Source organism: Ascidiella aspersa, chromosome 9 (assembly GCF_963924565.1).
Source record: "Ascidiella aspersa chromosome 9, kaAscAspe10.2, whole genome shotgun sequence".
In the NCBI taxonomy this organism is placed as follows: domain Eukaryota; kingdom Metazoa; phylum Chordata; class Ascidiacea; order Phlebobranchia; family Ascidiidae; genus Ascidiella; species Ascidiella aspersa.
In genome coordinates this window covers 13,769,439-13,790,388 of record NC_139455.1, presented here as the reverse complement: position 1 = coordinate 13,790,388, position 20,950 = coordinate 13,769,439, and the positions used below count along the sequence as shown (strand labels likewise).

General features: G+C 33.9%; 2 protein-coding genes across 4 annotated transcripts; one reads left to right on the top strand and one right to left on the bottom strand.

The window, feature by feature from the left end:
• Window positions 1–8,380: 8,380 nt before the first annotated feature.
• Window positions 8,381–12,329, top strand: LOC146133091 (protein THEM6-like). Of its 3 annotated transcripts, XM_083396697.1 has the most exons (5): window positions 8,455–8,503; window positions 9,029–9,112; window positions 10,647–10,892; window positions 10,969–11,180; window positions 11,241–12,329. In XM_083396697.1, the coding sequence occupies exons 3-5, from the start codon at window positions 10,799–10,801 to the stop codon at window positions 11,481–11,483; spliced, it is 549 nt and encodes a 182-aa protein (XP_083252823.1). In that variant the 5' UTR covers window positions 8,455–8,503; window positions 9,029–9,112; window positions 10,647–10,798; the 3' UTR covers window positions 11,484–12,329. The 3 variants fall into 3 exon arrangements, with proteins under 3 accessions (XP_083252822.1, XP_083252821.1, XP_083252823.1); XM_083396696.1 differs by lacking the exon at window positions 9,029–9,112 and having other exon boundaries at window positions 8,381–8,503; XM_083396695.1 differs by having other exon boundaries at window positions 8,386–10,892.
• LOC146133090 (actin-related protein 10-like) lies at window positions 10,930–20,950 on the bottom strand. Its single transcript, XM_083396694.1, has 10 exons — window positions 20,715–20,950; window positions 20,046–20,266; window positions 19,704–19,856; window positions 18,601–18,729; window positions 18,428–18,502; window positions 17,685–17,822; window positions 15,293–15,392; window positions 14,057–14,145; window positions 13,863–13,994; window positions 10,930–11,814 (listed from the first exon to the last, which is right to left on the bottom strand). Exons 1-10 carry the CDS (start codon window positions 20,851–20,853, stop codon window positions 11,665–11,667), a joined length of 1,326 nt encoding a protein of 441 aa, XP_083252820.1. The 5' UTR covers window positions 20,854–20,950; the 3' UTR covers window positions 10,930–11,664.

The window sequence follows — 20,950 nt, the reverse complement described above, 5'->3', positions numbered from 1 at the left end:
CGTTATTTCTACGTAAAAGTGTCGACACTTTACGACGTAGATGCGACGTTGTGCAATTACGTTATTTATACGTTTATCATTAACGTTATTTTAAGTAAGTAACGAAGTAGATGCGACGTTGTGCAACTACGTTATTTATACGTTTATCATGAACGTTTTTTTACGTAAAAGCGTCGACACTTAACGACGTAGATGCGACGTTGTGCAACTACGTTATTTATACATTTATCTTGAACGTTATTTTTACGTAAAAGCGTCTTCCCCAGACGACTTAGATTCGACATCATAAATTACGATGTTCAGCGACGTTATTTGTACGTTCAGCATAAACGTTATTTTTACGTGAAGGTGTGGTTCCGGACAGTGTACATTCGACGTTGAAAGTTACGTTGTACGACCACGTTATTTGTACATTTACAGAAACGTTATTTTTACGTATAATTGGGGCAATCAGGACCGCGTATATGCGACATTGGAAATTACGGTGGGAAACTACGTTATTGAATACCTTCACTTTAACGTTTTTTTTGTGTGTAATCGTTTTGACTTCACGCGTAACATACTGCGTTTCGCAATGACGTTACAAATTACATTCACAACAACGCTATATATACGCACAAATAAAAACAATAACAACTTCTGCAACACTTATACTTGCTGTAACAACGCTATATATACGCACAAATAAAAACAATAACAACTTCTACAACACTTATACTTGCTGTAACAACGCTATATATACGCACAAATAAAAACAATAACAACTTCTACAACACTTATACTTGCTGTAACAACGCTATATATACGCACAAATAAAAACAATAACAACTTCTACAACACTTATACTTGCTGTAACAACGCTATATATACGCACAAATAAAAACAATAACATCTTCTACAACACTTATACTTGCTGTGACATAACTGACTGTAATCTTTTTTCACTTGCAATGTCTTACTGAACCTACTTCTTCTTTACTACTGTTACATTGTAAACAATTTACCATGTCAAGAATAGTATTGAGGTAAAACAGAAACACGGCATTATAAAAAATAATAAGATTGGCACTAAACAACATAACAAAGGTAAGAAAGATAAGGAAAACAATTCTGTGGCCTGGCAGACCGTGCGAATTTACAATAAAATTTCTTAGCAAATGATTTTTAACGTTTAACGACAGAACACAAATATTGCTCTATGGCACTACTACTGGCCGAAAGATAAACATGAAAAACTTTTGCGACTTGTCGACCTTGCGTAAAACAATGCATATTAACACAAGAAATTAAAAGGTGTGTGGTAATAAACAGTGAATTAAGAAATAAACATAAACGCTAATCAAAAGTCTGGCGACAAATCCCAACATTTCTATTATAATTTTACTCCCAATAGGACTGCGTGTGTCCATCGAGTGAGCTTTTGGAACTTTCACCCTGTCAAAAATCAAAACAGTTAAAAAAATTTATCCGAATTGTTTTTGTTATGTTCTATTTATCATGATTACTTTTTATTTCGATAAGCCTCTTCCATAATGAGACTACCACCTTATGAGGTAAATGCCTAGGTGTGTACGCGGCATTAAAATGAATGGCGTGGTATTAATTAATTATTATCGGTTTATTTGTGTGAATGTGAAAAATCAAAAACAATACTTCGTCTCCATGAGCTAAAACTACTTGTCAGTTTTTTGTATAATGCAAAAATAAGATGTTACCTAAAAGAAATGTTGTGTGCTAGGGCTACCAAACTTCATCCAACGCAAAAATAATCCCGTTTGAAAATGAAAATTGCTTACTGTTAAAACCAGGTTGCGCGCGGCCCCGTGGAAAAAAGCGGAGTTGACGCCGCTATTATTCAGCGACCGTTTACTCCCTAGGCAAAAAGTTCACAGCGCGCCAGAAGCCAAAATTGCATCACACACACATACTCACTGACTGACATTATCTTTTATCGCAGTTAGATGCGAAACAGTAAAAATTTAAATGTAATTATTCGTCTTTGTAAGCTCAAATTACTAGCGCGGAGTTTGACGCCTCTACGGCAAACAAAACCGAATAAATAAATAGCAATACCTGTCTTATACATGACAAAATAGCACAAAAGTTTAATTTAGGCAAAATGCCCAACTGACTGCCTTGAATCAACGCCTGTTTTGTGTACAACCAATGCCTTACCAACAGCAAACATGTGTACGTTTTAAACTTCAATAACTCACAAAGGTCATGTGAACAAAAAATAGGACATTTGCGTTTGAAAAAAGCGAAAAATGGGCGGGGAGTCTAAACTAATGTTTTAAAACACTTTTTTTGTATCAACCCATAATAACAAGTTCCAAGTGGCTTACTTTAGTAAATATTGCTGGTTAATTTTTTTTAATTTGGGGGACTTGTGGGTAAACCAAAGGGTTAAATGGGTAAACATTGGTATGCAAACAACTTTATATATGTATTACATAAAAGAACTATCGGAGTAAAAGTTTGTGCTGTTTATCAATATTACCTTGTAACTTTCACCACCTTCTCTCTGTGGACCATGCTTTAAAAAGTCTCCGATCTCCTTTTCAAATCAGTGGTCTTGCAGGTCGCAGACTTGCCTCTGATACAAAACAGTTCAGTTAATTTTCTGCAAATGCAGTAATTTGGAATGTCACCACAAACTTCCTTAATATATTGCCATATTGCTTTGAGTCTTGCATAAGCAACTTTTCCTTTAAATGCGCCACTTATAGCTGTAGTCGGGACCACATTCTGTTAGTTCTGGTCACCTTTAGCAATCTTCCTAACTCTTTCTCCCGTTGAAGAGCCTCCGATGCTTGCCAAGCAGTTTATCTAAAATTAAAATCCAAAAATGACTTTATTATATTCCATAGTACAGTAAAGTAACACAGAATATGGTTTATTATAAATACATAAGGCGGGAAGTTTTCAAAAATGACTATTGCGACAACACACGATGACGTAATAATAGGAAAGCATCTGAGACAAAGGAGAAAAAGGCAAAACTTACAGACGTGCGGACAGCAAAACTAGTTAATCTATCAATGTAATCGCGGCGTGTTTTTCCTCTACTTTGCTTGTTCTTTTGAAACCAACTGATCGACTATCAACAATACGTTCGAAATATTGTAATTTATTTAACATAATAACAGCTTAAACATGCTAAAGGCGATTTTAAAGGCCTATACGCAGCATTCAAACATGACCATAATATGAATTTCTTTTGAAAAGTCACCACTAACAAACCAATTTCCTTTCGCTTTATAATTTCACACTGCTTTGAAAACACAGAGCATAAAGGTCATAACTTCACAAAAGTGATGATTATAATTTGATTATACGGTTAGGCAAAAGTTGCGTTCAACAAACCCGTTTAAATAAAAATGGCTTACAGTTTAAATTTAAACCGAGAAGTCGCGCGCGCCCCGTCGAGATAAATGCGCGTAGTTCGGACGCCGCTGTTGTTTGGCGACCCTTTACTTCCAAGTTTCAAGGCAAGAAAGCTCACTCCAGCGCACTACAAGCCAAAAATGCATCACACACACACACACATTTACTGAATATTCTGACGCTAAAGTCGGTCAACTGAAGTTCTGTTTGAAAGCGGCATTTAATAGAATAGCGTGTTATAAGTTACCGCATTTATCAGCGTTGCCGTAAAATTTATAATTCCCATAAATTTTTGCATTTGGTCAAAACTGTATAGGCCTTCGCTTGATCGTAGACTTTAGTTGCATGCAAAGTTTTCTTTTGCTCGATAAACCGAAAGAAAATGAGAAGTGAATATCATTATTAGGCACAGGGCATTTTCGCTTTCATCATAATGATTCGAAAAGCTTGGAAACGTTGTATTTAATCGAAACAAACACAAGTACCTTCACTTGCAGACCGGTTTGCGCACTTGTAGAAATGGTGACAGTTTTCTGTATACCCTGGTGGCAAACACATCCATAAATGTATTTAACGTCTTATTGTTTTTATTGCGTTAACCGTTATTGTGCGTCACGTATGATGTTCCAATTAAATTATATTGTGATTAGTCAAAACGTAAAAATAACATTAATTAGGCGTTTAAACACCTTCAAAAAGTTGTCAAACATCAGTAATTAACGTCATTTTTACGTTACGGATAACGTTCCGAAGTTGGTTGTATTTTGCTGTTCATTACGTCAAGAAATCACGTTGAAACAAAGGTCGAAAAGACGCCTTAAGACCTTAAGTGATCTAAAACAAGTTTGCTTCGACGTCAGCAAACAACGTTGTCCATTCGTAATTTTTAACGTTATAAAATTGCGTGTGACTCAACGTTAAGGTAGAGCGTAAATCAAAGAGGTTTCAAAAGCAGGTCTAATAAAAGTTAGCCCTGACGTCAGCAACAATCGTTGTTTGTACGTCAAGTTTGACGTTGGTAATAGGTTGCATTAGAGTTTCACACTGTGTTAAAATATAACTTTTTTAAACGTTTATAATTACATCCAAAATAATCTAAAAAAAGTTAGTTTTGCCACCAGTGAACAACGTGTTTTGCAAGTCGATTATGACGTATTAAATTGGTTACATTGTAGTTGGTCTCAACGTTATAACATAACGTGCATAAAACGTTCAAAATGACGTCCAAATTGATCTAAAATATGTTAGGTTCGACGTCCGTAATCAAGGTTGTTTATACGTTAAACATGACGTTAGAAATTGGTGGTATTGTGGTTGGTCGCAACGTTAAGAAAAAAAAACAGTAATACTACGTTCGAAAAGACGTCTTAATTAATCTGAAACAAGTTACTTTGACGTCAGTAGTTAACGTTGGTTATTCGTCACGCATGACGTTCCAAAGTTGGTTGCATTGTGGTTTATCCCAACGCAAAAACGTTAGAAAAGACATCTATTCTACGTAAAAAAACAACGTTGTGCTAACGTTATTCATGACGTTTTGAAATTGCTTGCTTTTTGGTGTGACGCAACGTTAAGCTAAAATGTAAATTAACGGTTTTAAAAGACGTCAAAACCGGCCAAATAAAGGTTAGCCTTGACGTTAGAAACAATCGTTCTTTCTACGTCACTTTGACGTTGTTAATTGGTTGTATTATAGTTTCACATTACGTTAAAAATTAACGTCAGTTTAACGTTTATAATTACATCCAAAATAATCTAAAAAAAGTTAGCTTTGCCACGAGTGAACAACGTGTTTTGCAAGTCGATTATGACGTATTAAATTGGTTGAATTGTAGTTTGTCCCAACGTTATAACATAACATGCATAAAACGTTCGAAATGACGTCCAAATTGATCTAAAACATGTTAGGTTCGACGTCTGTAATCAAGGTTGTTTGTCATTAACCATGACGTTAGAAATTGGTGGTATTGTGGTTGGTCGTAACGTTAAAAAAAACCAGTAATACAACGTTCCAAAAGGCGTCTTAAGTAATCTGAAACAAGTTAGTTTTGACGTCAGTAATTAACGTTGGTTTTACGTCACGTATGACGTTCCAAAGTTAGTTGCATTGTGGCTTATCCCAACGTTAAGAATTAACATTAACAAAACGTTAGAAAAGACATCTCTTATACGTTAAAACACAACGTTGTCCTAACGTTATTTATGACGTTTTAAAATTGCTTGCTTTTTGGTGTGACGCAACGTTAAGCTGAAATGTAAATTAGAGGTTATAAATGACGTCAAAACCGGTCTAATAAAAGTTATAGCCTTGACGTCAGTAACAATCGTTGTTTCTACGCCATGTTTGACGTTGTTAATTGGTTGTATTATAGTTTCACGCTACGTTAAAAATTAACGTCAGTTAAACGTTAATAATTACGTCCAAAATAGTCTAAAAAAGTTAGCTTGGACTTCAATTGAACAAAGTTTTTTAAAAGTCGATTATGACGTACTAAAACGGTTGTATTGTAGTTTGTCGCAACGTTGTGACATAACGTTCATAAAACGTACGAAAGGACGTCCAAATTGATCTAATACATGTTAAGTTCGACGTCGAAAATTAACGTTGTTTGTACGTTACAAATGACGTTGAAGTTTGGTCGCATTGCGTTTTTCCTAACGTTAATTTTGACGTTAGTGCTACGTTTTGCATTACGTTTTGATAACAACGCCTCGACGTATTTTCTTAACGTTCGTTTGAAAACATTCCCACAACGTTTACTTTTATAAAAAAAAACTCCGAACGTCGAAAAACCGTTGTGTGTTAGCTGGGTCTTACCCCCTTATTATCGTTTTTTGTTCGTTTTTGTCATGGTTTAACAAACTGTGCGTGCTTTTTAAGTAATTGGGTCACGCGTCTTAACCTAATGCGAAACCAAAATCGAGCGCAAAACACCGTTTTTCGTCTTTTGTTTGGTCGACCGTAAACGCTGGAAGTTTTTCTCTTTCGTTATTTGTTTAGGTTGACTGATTAGCAAGTGTGTATTCGACAATTGACAAAGCTAAGACAAACCTTCTTTGTTTTTTTCTCGCTAGAAAACGTCGAGTTATACGCAGTATGTTCCTCAGGGTTGCCAGTTTGGATTTTTTAAAGCCAAATTTGAAATCCAAATGAAATTTGGCTTTTTTAGGCTTTTTTGTTTTATTCAAAAAAATCATGAGTGTTAAGTTCAGAAGAGATCAAACTAACACAAAAAGAGCCAAACAAAATTTACAAAAAGAGAAAAAAATTGCAAGAAAATTTTACAAAACTGACAAAAGTTAGAAAAATTGCTGCAAAAAGAGAAATTCAATGTACAAGCATGTCCGTTTATTGCATTTTGTATTAATTTAAGGAAAAACATAGGCTTGTTAGAGTCTGTAGTAAATTTGGCTTTTTTGAGGCAAGTTTGGCTTTTTTTATTTTTGCCATCTGGCAACCCTGATGTTCCTCGCTGTTCGGTCTCTGCGCTAATATTCGATGTTGGTGTAATATCGGCATTTGTTTAACTGAAGCGAGCCTTAAAGGAGGTATAATGGTGACTGTCGTGCGCGTTCCAAAGTCTCCATTTAAAGTAATAATGGATAACGCAAAATTATGCTCTTCAAGCATACTGTAAGACCACGTGCTAAGTGTGCAATAGACACAAATTATTTACCCTCAACCGCAGCTTGTAATTTAGCTGACTTGGCTCACAGCTCGGCACAGATGTTGCCCTAATCGTGGCACAATAACACCCGGAAAAAAACGATCTTCGTTTAGTATTGCAGGTGGTGAAAGACGTGCTTGAAATTTAGCGCTCGTTCCGTTCATGGACCTAGAACAGCGTGGGCCATCTTCTTTTCATCGCAGGCCAAAAATATTTTTTTTTATCTTGGGGGCCATTGTTTTTAAATAGCGATTATAGGCTTCTAATTGCTGGCAAATTATACATAGCCTATTGCAGTGGTTCTTGACCTTTTTTCAGCCGCGCCCCACTTATATAATTTTCATAGGCCTTTCGCCCCCCTACGAAAAGCAATTCGGAATTTTCCACTAAATATCACTGAGACAACTTGAAAATAGTAAAGATTGTTGTCGGTCGCGCGAAGCGCGAAAAAATTGAGTTTAATTGGTTGAATTGACGCTAAACTGTAAATTCAGGAGGGTTTTGGGCACACAATAAATTGCTCGTGCTCGACACATTGATTTAAACAGTACGTTATCTTGTTTCAAAAGATGTGACGACACACAATACAACGGCCATATTGCAAAAATATTACAGATTCGCGCAAAAAAGTTTGAGTCCCCCTGTTGCAAGCCTGTTGTCATATATTATAAAATATGGATTAAAAAAAGTTTGAACGGGAGATGACTTTTATCGTTTATCTATAAAATAGAAAAATTGTAATTAAATAGGGCCGTTATACATTCGATGATAAGAAAACATGCAATGGCACTCAATGAGACTTTGGGCTAAAACATAGTCAGGAAAAGTAGAAAAACAAAACCACCAGGTTAAAAATTGCTGGCATATGGCTTATATACTAACTTTGAAATCTACACCTTTGAGCTACGGTAGTTATGAAATCGTTAAGGTTCATTTACGAAGTTTTTTTGTCCTTTGCAATAACAAAGAAACAAAAATTGAAGTGATATTCCTAGATTGCAGCAAAGCTGACGACCAGTTCGCGGGCCAAAAAAGCGGAACTCGCGGGCCAAATTTCTGCGGGCGCCCCTGGTGGGACTGTTGGTGAACGACTTCCTGCGATAACTGCGTATGCAATTATACGATCGCTAATTGTTTGGAGAGTCATTTACAATATATAAGCATAATTTGATTAAACTTAGTTCATAAAATCAGTTCTTTACAATACAACGAATTTTGTTGCAAAATCTTGTTTACATTCGCGACCCAAGTAAGTGTCATTCAAGCGTAACAGTACGCAAATTAGGCAGTGGGTCTTGGGATTAATATTTTATGGCTAGAAAACGAAGGTTATAAAATAAAAATATGCAACAGAAGATCGATGGCTTAAATCACAAGCGACAACAATTTATGCCCATTTGCATTTTTCATGCGAAAATGCCCTAACAGCACAGAAATGTTCAAGTAAGGTAGGTATACCAAGAATTCTAATAACAGTTCCTCCGGTCCAGAGTCCAGGCATTAAAACTTATTAGACTACTGTGTTTTTTTAACAACCAAAAATGTTCACGTTGCTTACTAAGGATTGATTTTTCATATTGTATGTTGCTGTTAGATCAACAAATTCCCAAATTTATATGACGAGGCTTTAAATACCAATTTATCTAAAATCAAATTTTATTACTAGCCTTTTGTAAAACCGCATTAACCTACTTACAAATCTTACTTACCACGAATTTTTATCTCATCAACAGTAAGCATCACTGGATCGCTGATTTTTTTCGAAAATGTATTTTGTCAGTGCTCGTAAAGTACAAAATGAATGTTGTGTTTATTTAGATTAGCTTTTCAAAAAAAGAAGTTTCCTTTTTAAAAGGGACATGAATACTTGGCAAGTGCAGATTCCACTTAATAGTCCCTGGAGATGATGCACAAACAGTATTTATGTAACATTTGGTTGTATGTGAATCCTGTATGCTTTTTTTTAATTATAGGTAACCAGGGTTACCATCTGCTCATACCAAAAAATAAGCACGCTACCGATGACCGGGGCAAGATCCAGGATTTGTAATAAAATTGTAATTCCAAATTTTTTGTGTCTGTTTGTAACATTGTGGGCGCTAATTCCTGTTTTTTCCATAGCCTTTATAGTGTTTCCCAACGTGGGCGGTACCGCCCCCTTTGGGCGTTAAAGAGTTACAGGGGTCGTTGTGAGTTTCTTAATTTAGGAAGTGCCAAACCCACATTAGGGGTGCTCATAAACTTTATCATATCACTAATTATACTACATAAATCACGCTACAGCTACAATTTCACAAAATTCATTAGCCTACAAATATTATTATAAAATGTAGGCTACTGATTAAGCTTGTATATCGTGGCAGCCAACTAGAAAGACACTAAGTGCGATGTCTCCTCCTTAACATACTTTGTTAACTGTCAAGAGACGCACATAACAATTTGACAACAACTCAGGCAAGTTGTACTGTGCAGTAACTATAGTCTATAGCAGTGTTGTAATGACTTCAGTCAATGACTTGACTTAAGTCTTTTGAACAAATGACTTGGGTTGAAATAAAGTATTTTTTACGAATTAAAATTCTAATAGGTTTAACGTTTTATTTTTATGACAAGGACATGACTTGAAGTTGACTTGCTCTAATTATGACTTGACTTGTTATTTATTCAAAAAGACTTGACTTGGACTTAAGTTATTTTACAAATAACTTGACTGGGACTTAAGTCTTTTTAAAATGACTTGTTTACAACACTGGTCTACAGGCCTACATAAAAAGCAGCATGCGACTCATGCCCGTAGTTATCGAAGCCTGTAGCTCTGCATCGCTTTATAAACGCGTAATATTACTTTCACAATATATTGTTATTATGTAATATAATGCATTTTTGTTATAATCTAGGTCAAATAACGTGGTAAATACAAATAAATGAAGTTTCTCACTCCTCCGTCAAAGTGAAATATTGATAAAGAACACTTTTAGAACCTAAAATAATACAAACTAAGCACACAACTCTAATATAAGCATGTTTCTCATAAATAACCACATTAGTGTTTTCAAAGACATTGCATACAAAAATAAGCACAAATCTTCGAAATAAGCACTGTATGGCAACCCTGTATGTAACAATGCTTTGGTACAGCCTCCCCTATTAGGTATAAGTTTTCAACTTCTGTACATTGGTTCACTTGCAACTTATATAAAAATATCAGTATACCAATAAAATCTGCTTAGTTTACTTAATGATTATGAAAAACGGGTTTAAGCAAGCAACATACAGAAAAAATCAAGTCACTGGTAGATGAACAAAAATATACCCGCATCTGATGAGCCAGAATAATAATCACAGCATGCCTGCCTGTTAACTTTTAAGACTATGTTTGTAAAGCTATTAAAAATATCAAACTTATGAAATCCATTTGTGAAATTGTTTATAACTAATTGATCAGGAGAGTCCAAATTGTAGGGACATTACAAAACTGTAAACATAGGATATATTTGAAATATATATGTTGTTTACTGATTTATTGTAATTCATGTTTGCAGAATTCAAAAAGAAACCAGTAGATCATGCCTAATAAATTTAAACTTGCAGGACTTATTGTTTGGTCAACCATACCTGTGATTATATATGGAGGTTATAAATTTGTCATAGTTTTTGTTGCAACATCAATTTCCTACAAAATATTGTTAACAATTGGTCTTTTGGCTGTGGTATTCAGTGAATTTCCTCTGTACTTTGCTCGTATGATTTATGTCTTGCTTCCTAAATTACTACTTCAAAATCTGTATTTGAAATCAAAGGATCCACAGTCGTTTCTGAAAGACCACTTTTACAAGGGTATAAATTCATCTTATTTGTTTAAACTATATATTGGAAGTATCTTCCACAAAAATGGAACTTTCCTTTATTTAAGGTATTGTGGCCCCATCAGATTTGGATCCCTTCTTTCACATGAACAATGCAAGGTATGGACGAGAGTGTGACTTTGCGCGCCTTGCCTTTTTCTTTGATACAGGACTCAATAAAATATTCAACAAAAACAGTGTTTACATGGTAATGACATCACAGACCACAAGATTTCGAAAATCTCTTACACTATTTCAAAAATTTGCTGTTAAAACTAAGGTAAGTGCAACCATGCTAAAATCTATCTCTTTCCAATAATGGTATTAAATTTATTTGCAGGTTGCATACTGGGATAATGCGGCATTTTATATTGAACACAGGTTTATGAGCCAACACAAGGATATCAAAGAGTTTGTTTATTGTATTATTTTGACAAAAATGAATGTTATTAATTCAACGCCACATGATTTATTAGAAATTATTTTGGATACCAAACACATACCAGAAAGTCCAATACTCAGTGATGAAGTTAAACTTTTTATGGATTACAATGCAACGTCAAGTCAGGCATTAAAAATATAAATAAATATATTCAACAAATCGCTAATATTAAATATAGGTAACAATACTAATGATAGACATAATAGCTACAAACGTTACTTTTTTATTTAATGAAATAATACTTTTACTATGTATAGTCATTTTGAAGTGCAAATACATATTTTTTCTTTAACTTTTAGCACAATCTTTAGTGAATCGTAAATCATTTAACAGTGTCAGTTTCACCGGGTTTAGCAGTTTTTCTCCCTTGCGACAGTGCGACAGGCTGGAGCTTTTTTGATGTTTTACGCTTTGATTCTCTTTCTGGTCTTTTAAGATCCAAAACACACCAATCTGGCAGTCTTTCATTATGCTTAAAAGAAAAGTATTATGAAAGGGGATGCACCAATGGAGGGGTTCCAAAACTGCAGGACACCCACCACCCAAATTAGTAACATGCCTGTGCATCACTGCATTTCATCGAACATCATGTTTTGTGCTGTGTCTGGTATGCAATAGTGTATAACATTTGCTTATTTTCTTCCATGATCTCAATTGCTGCATAACTATTATAAATGGAGTCTATGCAAGTTCTCTTATGTACATAGTGAGACGACAGTATAGGTAGCCCCCTAGAGTGATTGTGTCAATGAAGTTTTTGATTGACCTAAAAATTTAAATAGTTGCACGTTTGTTTCTTTTTCTAAAGAAGGGTGCATTAATGAAAACCATCCTCAACAGACATATTAGGACTGGCCTGATGCACGCAACTCCACAAACCGGATTTAATAGGCACCATTCTGTAATGTTTCTTCTACATAAGCTGACATGGGCCGATAGAGTTGGAGTAACCTGTACATAGCGTAAAATATGTGGTCTTTTCATATTCATTATTCTGGAAAAATCATTGTTTTGTAGTCTTCTGTAGCAGTGAATGCCGCAAGAATCGAAATTAAGTGCCTGCATTTCTTGCACCGCTTCTTAACTGCTAGGCATGAGCTATACTGCAACCTGTGACGTATCCAGGGGGGTCCTTCCCCCCCCCTTTTCGTTAGTGATATTATCGTTTTTTTTTCGTTTATGTTTTTTTATGTAATTACGTCACGCGTGATCAACAAGCGTGTTTGACAATTAAAAACAATAAATCAAGCGTTTTTTTTTTGTTTTTTTCTTGCTAAAAACGTTAAGTTAGGCGTAGCTGATGTTTCTCGCTGTTCGCTAATATCCGATGTTGGAGTGTCTGCAAGACGTGCTTGTATTTTAGCTGACTTGGCACACAGCTCGGCGCAGATGTCGCGCTAATCGAATAACACCCCGAGAAACGATCTTCGTAAGTATTGCAGGTGGCGACATGCGTCACCTATATTTCACGTCTTGGTTTAGTTTTTCGCCTAAAGTTAGCGATTGCATACAAAGCGGTTTTGCAGCTGGCGCCTGGCAGGAGTCGACGACGCACCTGTCCCCTTGTGCTGGACGCTAATAGACGGTTTTTGGTTAGTTTTTTTTATTTATTTATGACGCGTCATTATACAATCACTATTTTATGACATCATTAACTTTTTTTTCCCTAAGTTGAAATTCGTAACCCCCCTTTTTGGATTTCTGGATACGCCCCTGACTGCAACATTTAACTTTTATATAGCATTTTAATAGTTTAGTTACTAACTTTTTTAGGTTGGGATTCTTATGATATCTGCTTGCTATTATTTGTAATCATTTTATTTGATTATTTACAACCAATATGTAACAGTCACACTCAGGTTGGGCATCAACAATTGCCCCCAAACTATATTGTTTTTTGCCAAATGCGAAAGATTCTGCCCATCTTAAAATCAAAAGTTACACGCAATTCCAGAACAACCCACAACCCTATTCAAAGTTATCCAGTCAACCAAACCTAACAGACTTTTTTGTTTGCTTATATCTAATATTTCTATTGCAAGATGAATGTATTGTAAATGTATTTACGCTTTTAAGGACATTTTAGGTAGTTTCGATTGCAGCATTTCAGCTGCAGAGTTAATTGCCTTCACAACAAGTTTGCCAAAAACATATTTTAGCCAAATTAACCTAAATCAACATATTTTTTTACAACACAACTTTAGCTATATGTTTTCATACAAGTTCAAGTAGCGTGTAATCGCTCTAAACAAATTTGATTTTTGTAAGATATTTATTTAATATGGGGGTTGGGCGTGATAGAAAAAGGGTCAAGAACAAGAACCTCTGTTTTTAAACCTTCGAGAAACTAATAATGCATCATGTTTAGCTTAACTATATTAACTGTTTTCTAATAATCTTTGGTCGATTAAACTTAAGTTTTGTTACAAGTCAACTGAAAATTTTTAACAACTTAAAAAGTGGCACTCTATTGGCATTCAATCAGACACAATAATATACTACTATTAAAACTTTTCTTACTTGAAAAAAATATTCTTTGGTAACAGAACGATTTGCGAATACATCAAGAGATGAAAAAATTGCAGCACCAAGCCAGGCAACAAGGTTTGGTTGTATTGGGGGATCATGTATACAAAACTTGCATTCTGAAAGCTGATATATGGAGGTCAATATCACAGAAATTTACTTGGTGCAATATAAAGTTGGTAAACTACCTTTTCCCAATATTTAGACCCTTGTTGCACTGATTCTTTTAGTTCAAATAGAAGCCGATGTTTGAATCCAGGCAACATACTGGTCCCACCTGAAATGTTTTTGTTAATTATTTGCCAACCTCGTCTAATAATTTGTCATTATTTTATATTTAATCATGATATTAAATTATCATAAAAGTTAATAACCAAATGTCCACCACATTCCAATAACCAGCCTAATGGCTTGGGTAATGTCTGGAGCAAATAAAGATAATCGGCCTCACAATCCGCGACAACCAAATAATATACTGCTTGTTACAAGTTATGTCTTATGTAAAGCAGACAACATTGTGTGCCCGGCAATTTTAGATAAGTTCCTTTTGCTGTGGTAAATTATTTACGGTACTTATTATCCTAATTATGTGTCCGACAAAAATTATTTTGATCTAACATGAAATAGCCAGGTGCAATGAATCCGCAATTTTTTTTAATGCATTAAAAAAAAAAACTTTGGCAGTAATATACTATTATTGATTTCGTAAGTAGTAACATACTCTAATATCCCAATTATGTTCACCCTTGAACCGGAGCGGTAGGTGGGAACTTTCTCCATTTTTGCATTATAAATACACTTTAATGAGTGTTATGGCGTAAACCGTAAAGCAAGGCAGAAATTAGCTAAACTGAAGATGCATAGATTTGAGGAAAAATACTTTAAATGCACTAACTAATGCTATACTGTTGTTTTATGAAAGCTTTTAAGTCACAACTGACAAATTGTGAATTTTAGCACTGTAATTTTGCTTGTAAAACTTTCTAGTTGATAACATTACTAACTTTCATTGACATGTTCGATTGGGGTAGGGTCTGGCAGATTTGGGTCTTATTCTATGTTTGATTTTGTGAATATACATAAATTGCTAAATTGAAGATGGTGATTTAGGGCTTGTGTAAAAATTTGAGAAAGATACTTTGGATGCACTAACTTAAGCTATACTATTGTATATATCAATAAAATGCAAAAAAGTTAAACCTAGATTTTATAATTTTTTCCGAACCTAATTGTGACGCGAACTTAGCTGGGATTTTGTAACTAAAACACAATAATGTTTTAGAAATCATTTAAAATAAGAGTTTTATTCTTTTTGGATATTATATTTTCTAGAATAGCAGGGATTCCACTTTTAAAAACACTAGGTGTGTAATAAAAACATTGTTATGGTTGTCTGAAATATTTAGAATATATATAAAATGTACCTGTTGTAAGTATATTTGCAGCCAAGAAACGCCTGGAGTCAATTGGACATTGCATTAGGCTGTCTAAGACAAGAGTTGCTAAAGAGACTTGCTCATTGTCCTGTAAAGAAAAGGGAGATATAAAATATACAAACAGAAAAACTTTTTTTGAAAGCTTAACTGACATAATATGTTAATGATATATCAGCACCAAGGGTTCGTTAAGCAGTATAGATTTGCCTAGCTTATGATAATAGTGCCATGCATGTTGCAAAATGAAACTCCTTGCAAGGCTCCTTTTTATACATCAAATTATTCGTACTAGTACAAACCAAGCCTGATTGTTAGGCATTCAAATAAGTAAAAAAATATAACGTTACTACAGTAAGTACTGTGTTGCCGATACTTGACAGTTAAGCTGTGTGAACCAGCAGGATATTGGCCCAAGCCTGTAGTTATTTTGTCCGAGACCAGTGTGCTTAACAATTGAATTAATGATACCATATCAATCTCACCTGGCATTATACATTAGTCGCTTGCCCAATAACATTTTATTGGCATCTTTAGGTTTAGCAATCAGTATTTATTGCTGCTGGTGTATATATCTGAATGACCATATTTTAAGCAACTATAACAAATATTTCACCATAGCGACAGTCACTGCCCAACCTTGCCACTCGCTTGTATACAAATCAGACGCAACCTTCTAAAACCCCCCACACACAGTTTTTTAAAGTACACAAGCCAAAAATCGCTCTACCTTAAAACTAAGTGCAAATAAAAAAAATCAAATTAATTTCTTTCACATACATGCCAATAAATATGTATGTGGTGGCAAAAAGGTTGTGTCAGAAGATCAGGAGGAGGTCCAATTGAAGAACGTCCAATTGAAGAATAGTATGCAAGGAATGGTCTTTTTTGGTTTACTTGCAAGCGTGTTATAGGCGTCCCACATTTGATTATATTTTAAAATATATCTAAAATAACTATATATTTTTTTAGAATTTGCAAATTTGGTGAACTCCATAATTCTCATGTCGTTAAAGACAGGTGCTGTGTCTAAACAGTTTTAAAGTGAATAAAAGGCAGTGGGGTAGCTGATCTGTCACAGTTATGATATTGACATATGCACTACGCAGCCTGAAAGAAAAGGAAGTTCAAAAAACTCTTCAGGGGAGTCTCTTTGAGCACTTTTACGTTTGATAATTTGGGCACTTTATGCATGCTTTTTCAGGCCGAACGCAAAATGGCACCTGGGCAAATCATATATTTTTTAATTGTTTTACAGCACGACGAAGCTCTGAATCAGAAACTTTTTGCTGAAAATAAAACACTAAAGCACATGTCCCATTTATTTTCTTAGCTATAAAATTGTGTGAACACAAACTTCTAATAGTAATTCCAACTTGTGAAATTACAATACTTCATAACAAACAGAAAAATTTTTTTATGTGTAACAAATTTACAAATGAATTTTTTTTTTTTAAGTTTTTACAAATGAATTTTTAATTTGGCCTGAATGCAACGTGTTGGACACCATGGACATATAGTGTACAACTGTCTATGTATTAATCAAATAGCCAAACGTTTAAATTATATATAACATAAAAATTCAGTTAGTTACAAGTGCCACCACTGCCCAAAATAAATTTAAACAAACAGTAATTCACCCACTTAGCCTTGATTTTAAAAATAATTTGTTGTTTTCTTTAGAGAGCAAAAGTCAAATTTATACTGTTAAAGTTTACTTTCTTACTAATGTCACTCTTTGTAGACCTGATCTTAAGTAGCGACCTTTGAGCAGGGGTGTCCAACATGTGGCATGCAAGCCCCCGGAATTACTTAATTTATAATTCAGCCAATTGTCAAAAAATAGTAGATTTGTGATACAGCGAATTGCCATTGTTTATTCACAATATAAAACAATCGCGGAAATTACAAATAACCATTACTTCTGATATTATAACATTCTACTGTAGCTAGCATTCACATAATTATATAGCTTGGTGTGACAAAACATAAAGAAAAAGTTACCTCACCAACGGACACTTACATGCAGTAATGCGCATTACTACTACACACTAAGGCCAATTTTCTGAGTTTGGTTAGAACAAATGTTTGCAAAGAAGCAGTTTTGTTCAATTATGAATGGTTTTCTTTATAAACGTTTAATTTTTTTGTAAAATAGTGCTTTTAATATTAAAAAGAATTAGTTACTGAACTTTGACATGGGAAGAAGTTATAAGATAAAAATTGGCATGTCGGCATGTTTGAGTTGGACACTCCTGCCTTTGAGGTATCCTTACGAACAAACTATACAAGTGTTGCTTGATAGCAAAAGACCTTCAACATATTGTTCACAACGTTTTGTTAATAGATATGGCAATATCATATGTTTGTCACCAAATACAACCTGTTGAAACAAAATCTCTGCAGCATCTTCACGCAAACAGCCTGGTATAAAGAGTTGAGTCTTCCCATTTATAGGATAAACCATATCGGGTGGCGGCGTTGGTCGCAACTCTTCACAATCTGTTGCCACACCATGTTCCTGAACAAATAATACGAAAAATTATAAAAAAAGGTATAGTAAATATGTTCCAAGATGTCAAAAATATATTGAATTGTTGTACACTTTAGTACAAGGTATCCGAACAGTTAACAGATTGCAATGTTTTACACAGATTAACTGTTCTTAAGAAAAGATAACTTTCTGGGTAAATTTATGTCTTATAGCCACATGTAAAGAAATCTTGTAAACATTATAATACAATTTTTCTAGCATTGTAACCTAATTTCCTGATTCTTTTGAACCATTTTTTAGTTTACAAGCAGGTGAAATATATAGACTGCAGCTAAATTTTACTTTTTCTTAAGCAACAGTTACAAAATCAATTATTTTCTATTTTACCAACAAAAATGTTACATCAAAATTACAATACAAAACATGTTAATATTACAAAGAGGTTACTGAGATGTATTCATAAAAGTCTGGTGATTGATATTAGTGGTAAAAAGAATTAAAAAAAGGCTTTTACAAAGGCTGAAAAAAGAATTGTGTTATGCATATGGATAATGTGTATTTAAATCCTTACATACAAATAAATATCATTTTTACATACACATTTTAGTCATGAGAAACAGAATGTTTCATACCTTATTCCAAAAGTAAGTTTTTGCTCGTTTAATCTGTTTTGCCCGGTTATACTCTGTTACAAAACAAGCTTTTACCTGCCAAAAATCAAAAGGTATATATATATATATTAAATCAACAGCAGACAACATGGAGCATAAAATTGTAAATAATATACAATTAATATTAATATAACCTTAATATCTTCTAAAACTTGTTCAGTTAGCCTGCTTGTAATTGGGTTTGGTTCTTTATCTTCGGATTTTACTTTTCCACTTGCCACAATATCATCCATTATGGTGTCATGAACAACAGCACCACCGAGCTTACAAGTATAGTTCACAGATTTAAGCAAATAGAGTGATTTCATATCAATTTACCTTAATTTAAATCACATTTCTTGGGCAAGAACGCCTAATTTTGATATGTGTTAGACCGGTACAAGCTGCAGTGCGTCCTATATGGAACTTTCTAAAATGCTGTTTTGATAACTTAGAAGTTATATTTGTGTTTTAAAGTAAATGCACGATAAACTATATCACCCTGCTAGAAAGTATTGTTTTACAGGTTTTCACTGTGACTAAGGTTAACGCCCTGGGCCATTCCAAGATGCAATTTCAGCCAAAATTGATTTAGTTAAAAAAATCTTTTGGCGCCAAACGATAGTATCTTTTGTATTTTTAAAAAATTTCATGCCCCGACCAAACAAAAATCGTGTGTAGCCTACTTTATGTGGCTCACAAAGAATATGCAAGAAACCACCCTTATAGTGCATGAAAGTGACACAATAAAATACAGCAAACAAATATTATTACCATAAAAAAAAATCCTTTAAAATTGTCATAATTTTGCCACATTTAACTTTTTGGTGTCATGCATGCTTTTATTATGATATAGTCAGCATTTTGTGTAAAAATAATTTTTTTGAGATAATGTTTTTTATTTGTTGAAATTCAACATTTTTAAATATTGCTTTTCTAAAAAGAAGTCCAAAAATGTAAAAATGCATCCATAAATGGCTGACCTGTTTTGTACTTTGTTAATTTCAAAGAAATTTGAATCAAACAGTAAGTGTTATTATTTTGTAATTACTGACCCAGTTGTTAGAAAGAAGTTTAAATAAAAATTTAAAAACAAAGTAATAAATTCCAAAACACTGTTATATTTTAAACTACAGATAGGACAACCAATTTATTTCCTAAGGATGCAATGCTTTGAAAGTCTAGAGTTTGGCCCCCATAAAATGTGCAATTAATAATAACTATCGCACAAATAATTAAAAAAAAACTATGGTCTTACTGGTGCAGATTGCCAAGCCCATAGTACAGGTGTTCCGTTTATTACTGGTATCACTAATGATTCACTGTAAGAGCAGTCAAGCACCAAAGCAGTGCTTGCAGCAATAGTGAAGCATGCCAACAAATGGTTTGGGGCAAACAAAATTGAAGGAACCTTAAGAAAATTAAAATGTATACATTAACATTGCATAATGCATAATTTAGTAAACTATAATATAATACTTATCAACAGCCTATATTTTTCATGCAGTGCACATAATAAAACACAGCATGTAGTAGTTATACAACAAAAATCAGAAAAATTTTAAAGTAGTGTAAAGCTAATTATAACAAAAATACTCACATCAAACTTGGTAAAAAGAACTTTTGCTATTCCTTCTCTCACTTTTGTCGGGTTTAACAGTGATTCACACAAAATTACCCTTTGATCTTTGGGGTTTACTTGAAGATATTTAAAGTAAATTTTTTCCAAAAACAATTCAATGCTTTTTTGAAAGTTTTCTGGTAACCCATGTTTAACAGTAGACAGCTGATTTCTGCTGTAAATGTAGACAATGGGACCACCTGCAATGAGTAGCATAGAAAATAAGCTTGTCTGCCTTCTTCTAGTTATATAAAAGAGATAACTAAAATTTATATCATAATATAACCTATAGTTACAGGTTACAGCAACAAATAGAAACTTTGTTGACATATGTATGTCGTAATGAAAAAAAAATACACAAAGAACTCTTCAGCAACAGTTTACCTTGTCACAGATGCATTTAACTTTTACTTAACTACAAATGTGATCTATTATGCAGTCAAATATTGTGCTTTATTTTGTCCAACACCAGCAATTTTTATGATAGAATATTAATGGTATTTTACAAGTTAGTTGCTTGCCAATAATGCTTGAAGATTATGGATATAGCGATGGTTATCACAAATTAATTGGTCGTTCGAAAAACACTTATGCCAAAAATATACATACATAACACTTACATTATGATATTTAAACTTATTATCTTACCAATTTGTTCAATTGCTGTTGGAATTATTGCACGAGGCTCTGCCTCTCCAGCAAAGCCCAGTTTAGTGTAGGCTTCACCAATATCTAAAACAACAGGTGTTCGTAAACCAAAAGAATACCTTTTTCCAAAAAGAGCCATACTCTTTGAGTTTACCACTGATATTTGGCTAGAAGTGCACCAACAATAGGCATCAAGCCTCAGTTGTTACTCATTTATACCTAATTTTAAGTGTTTT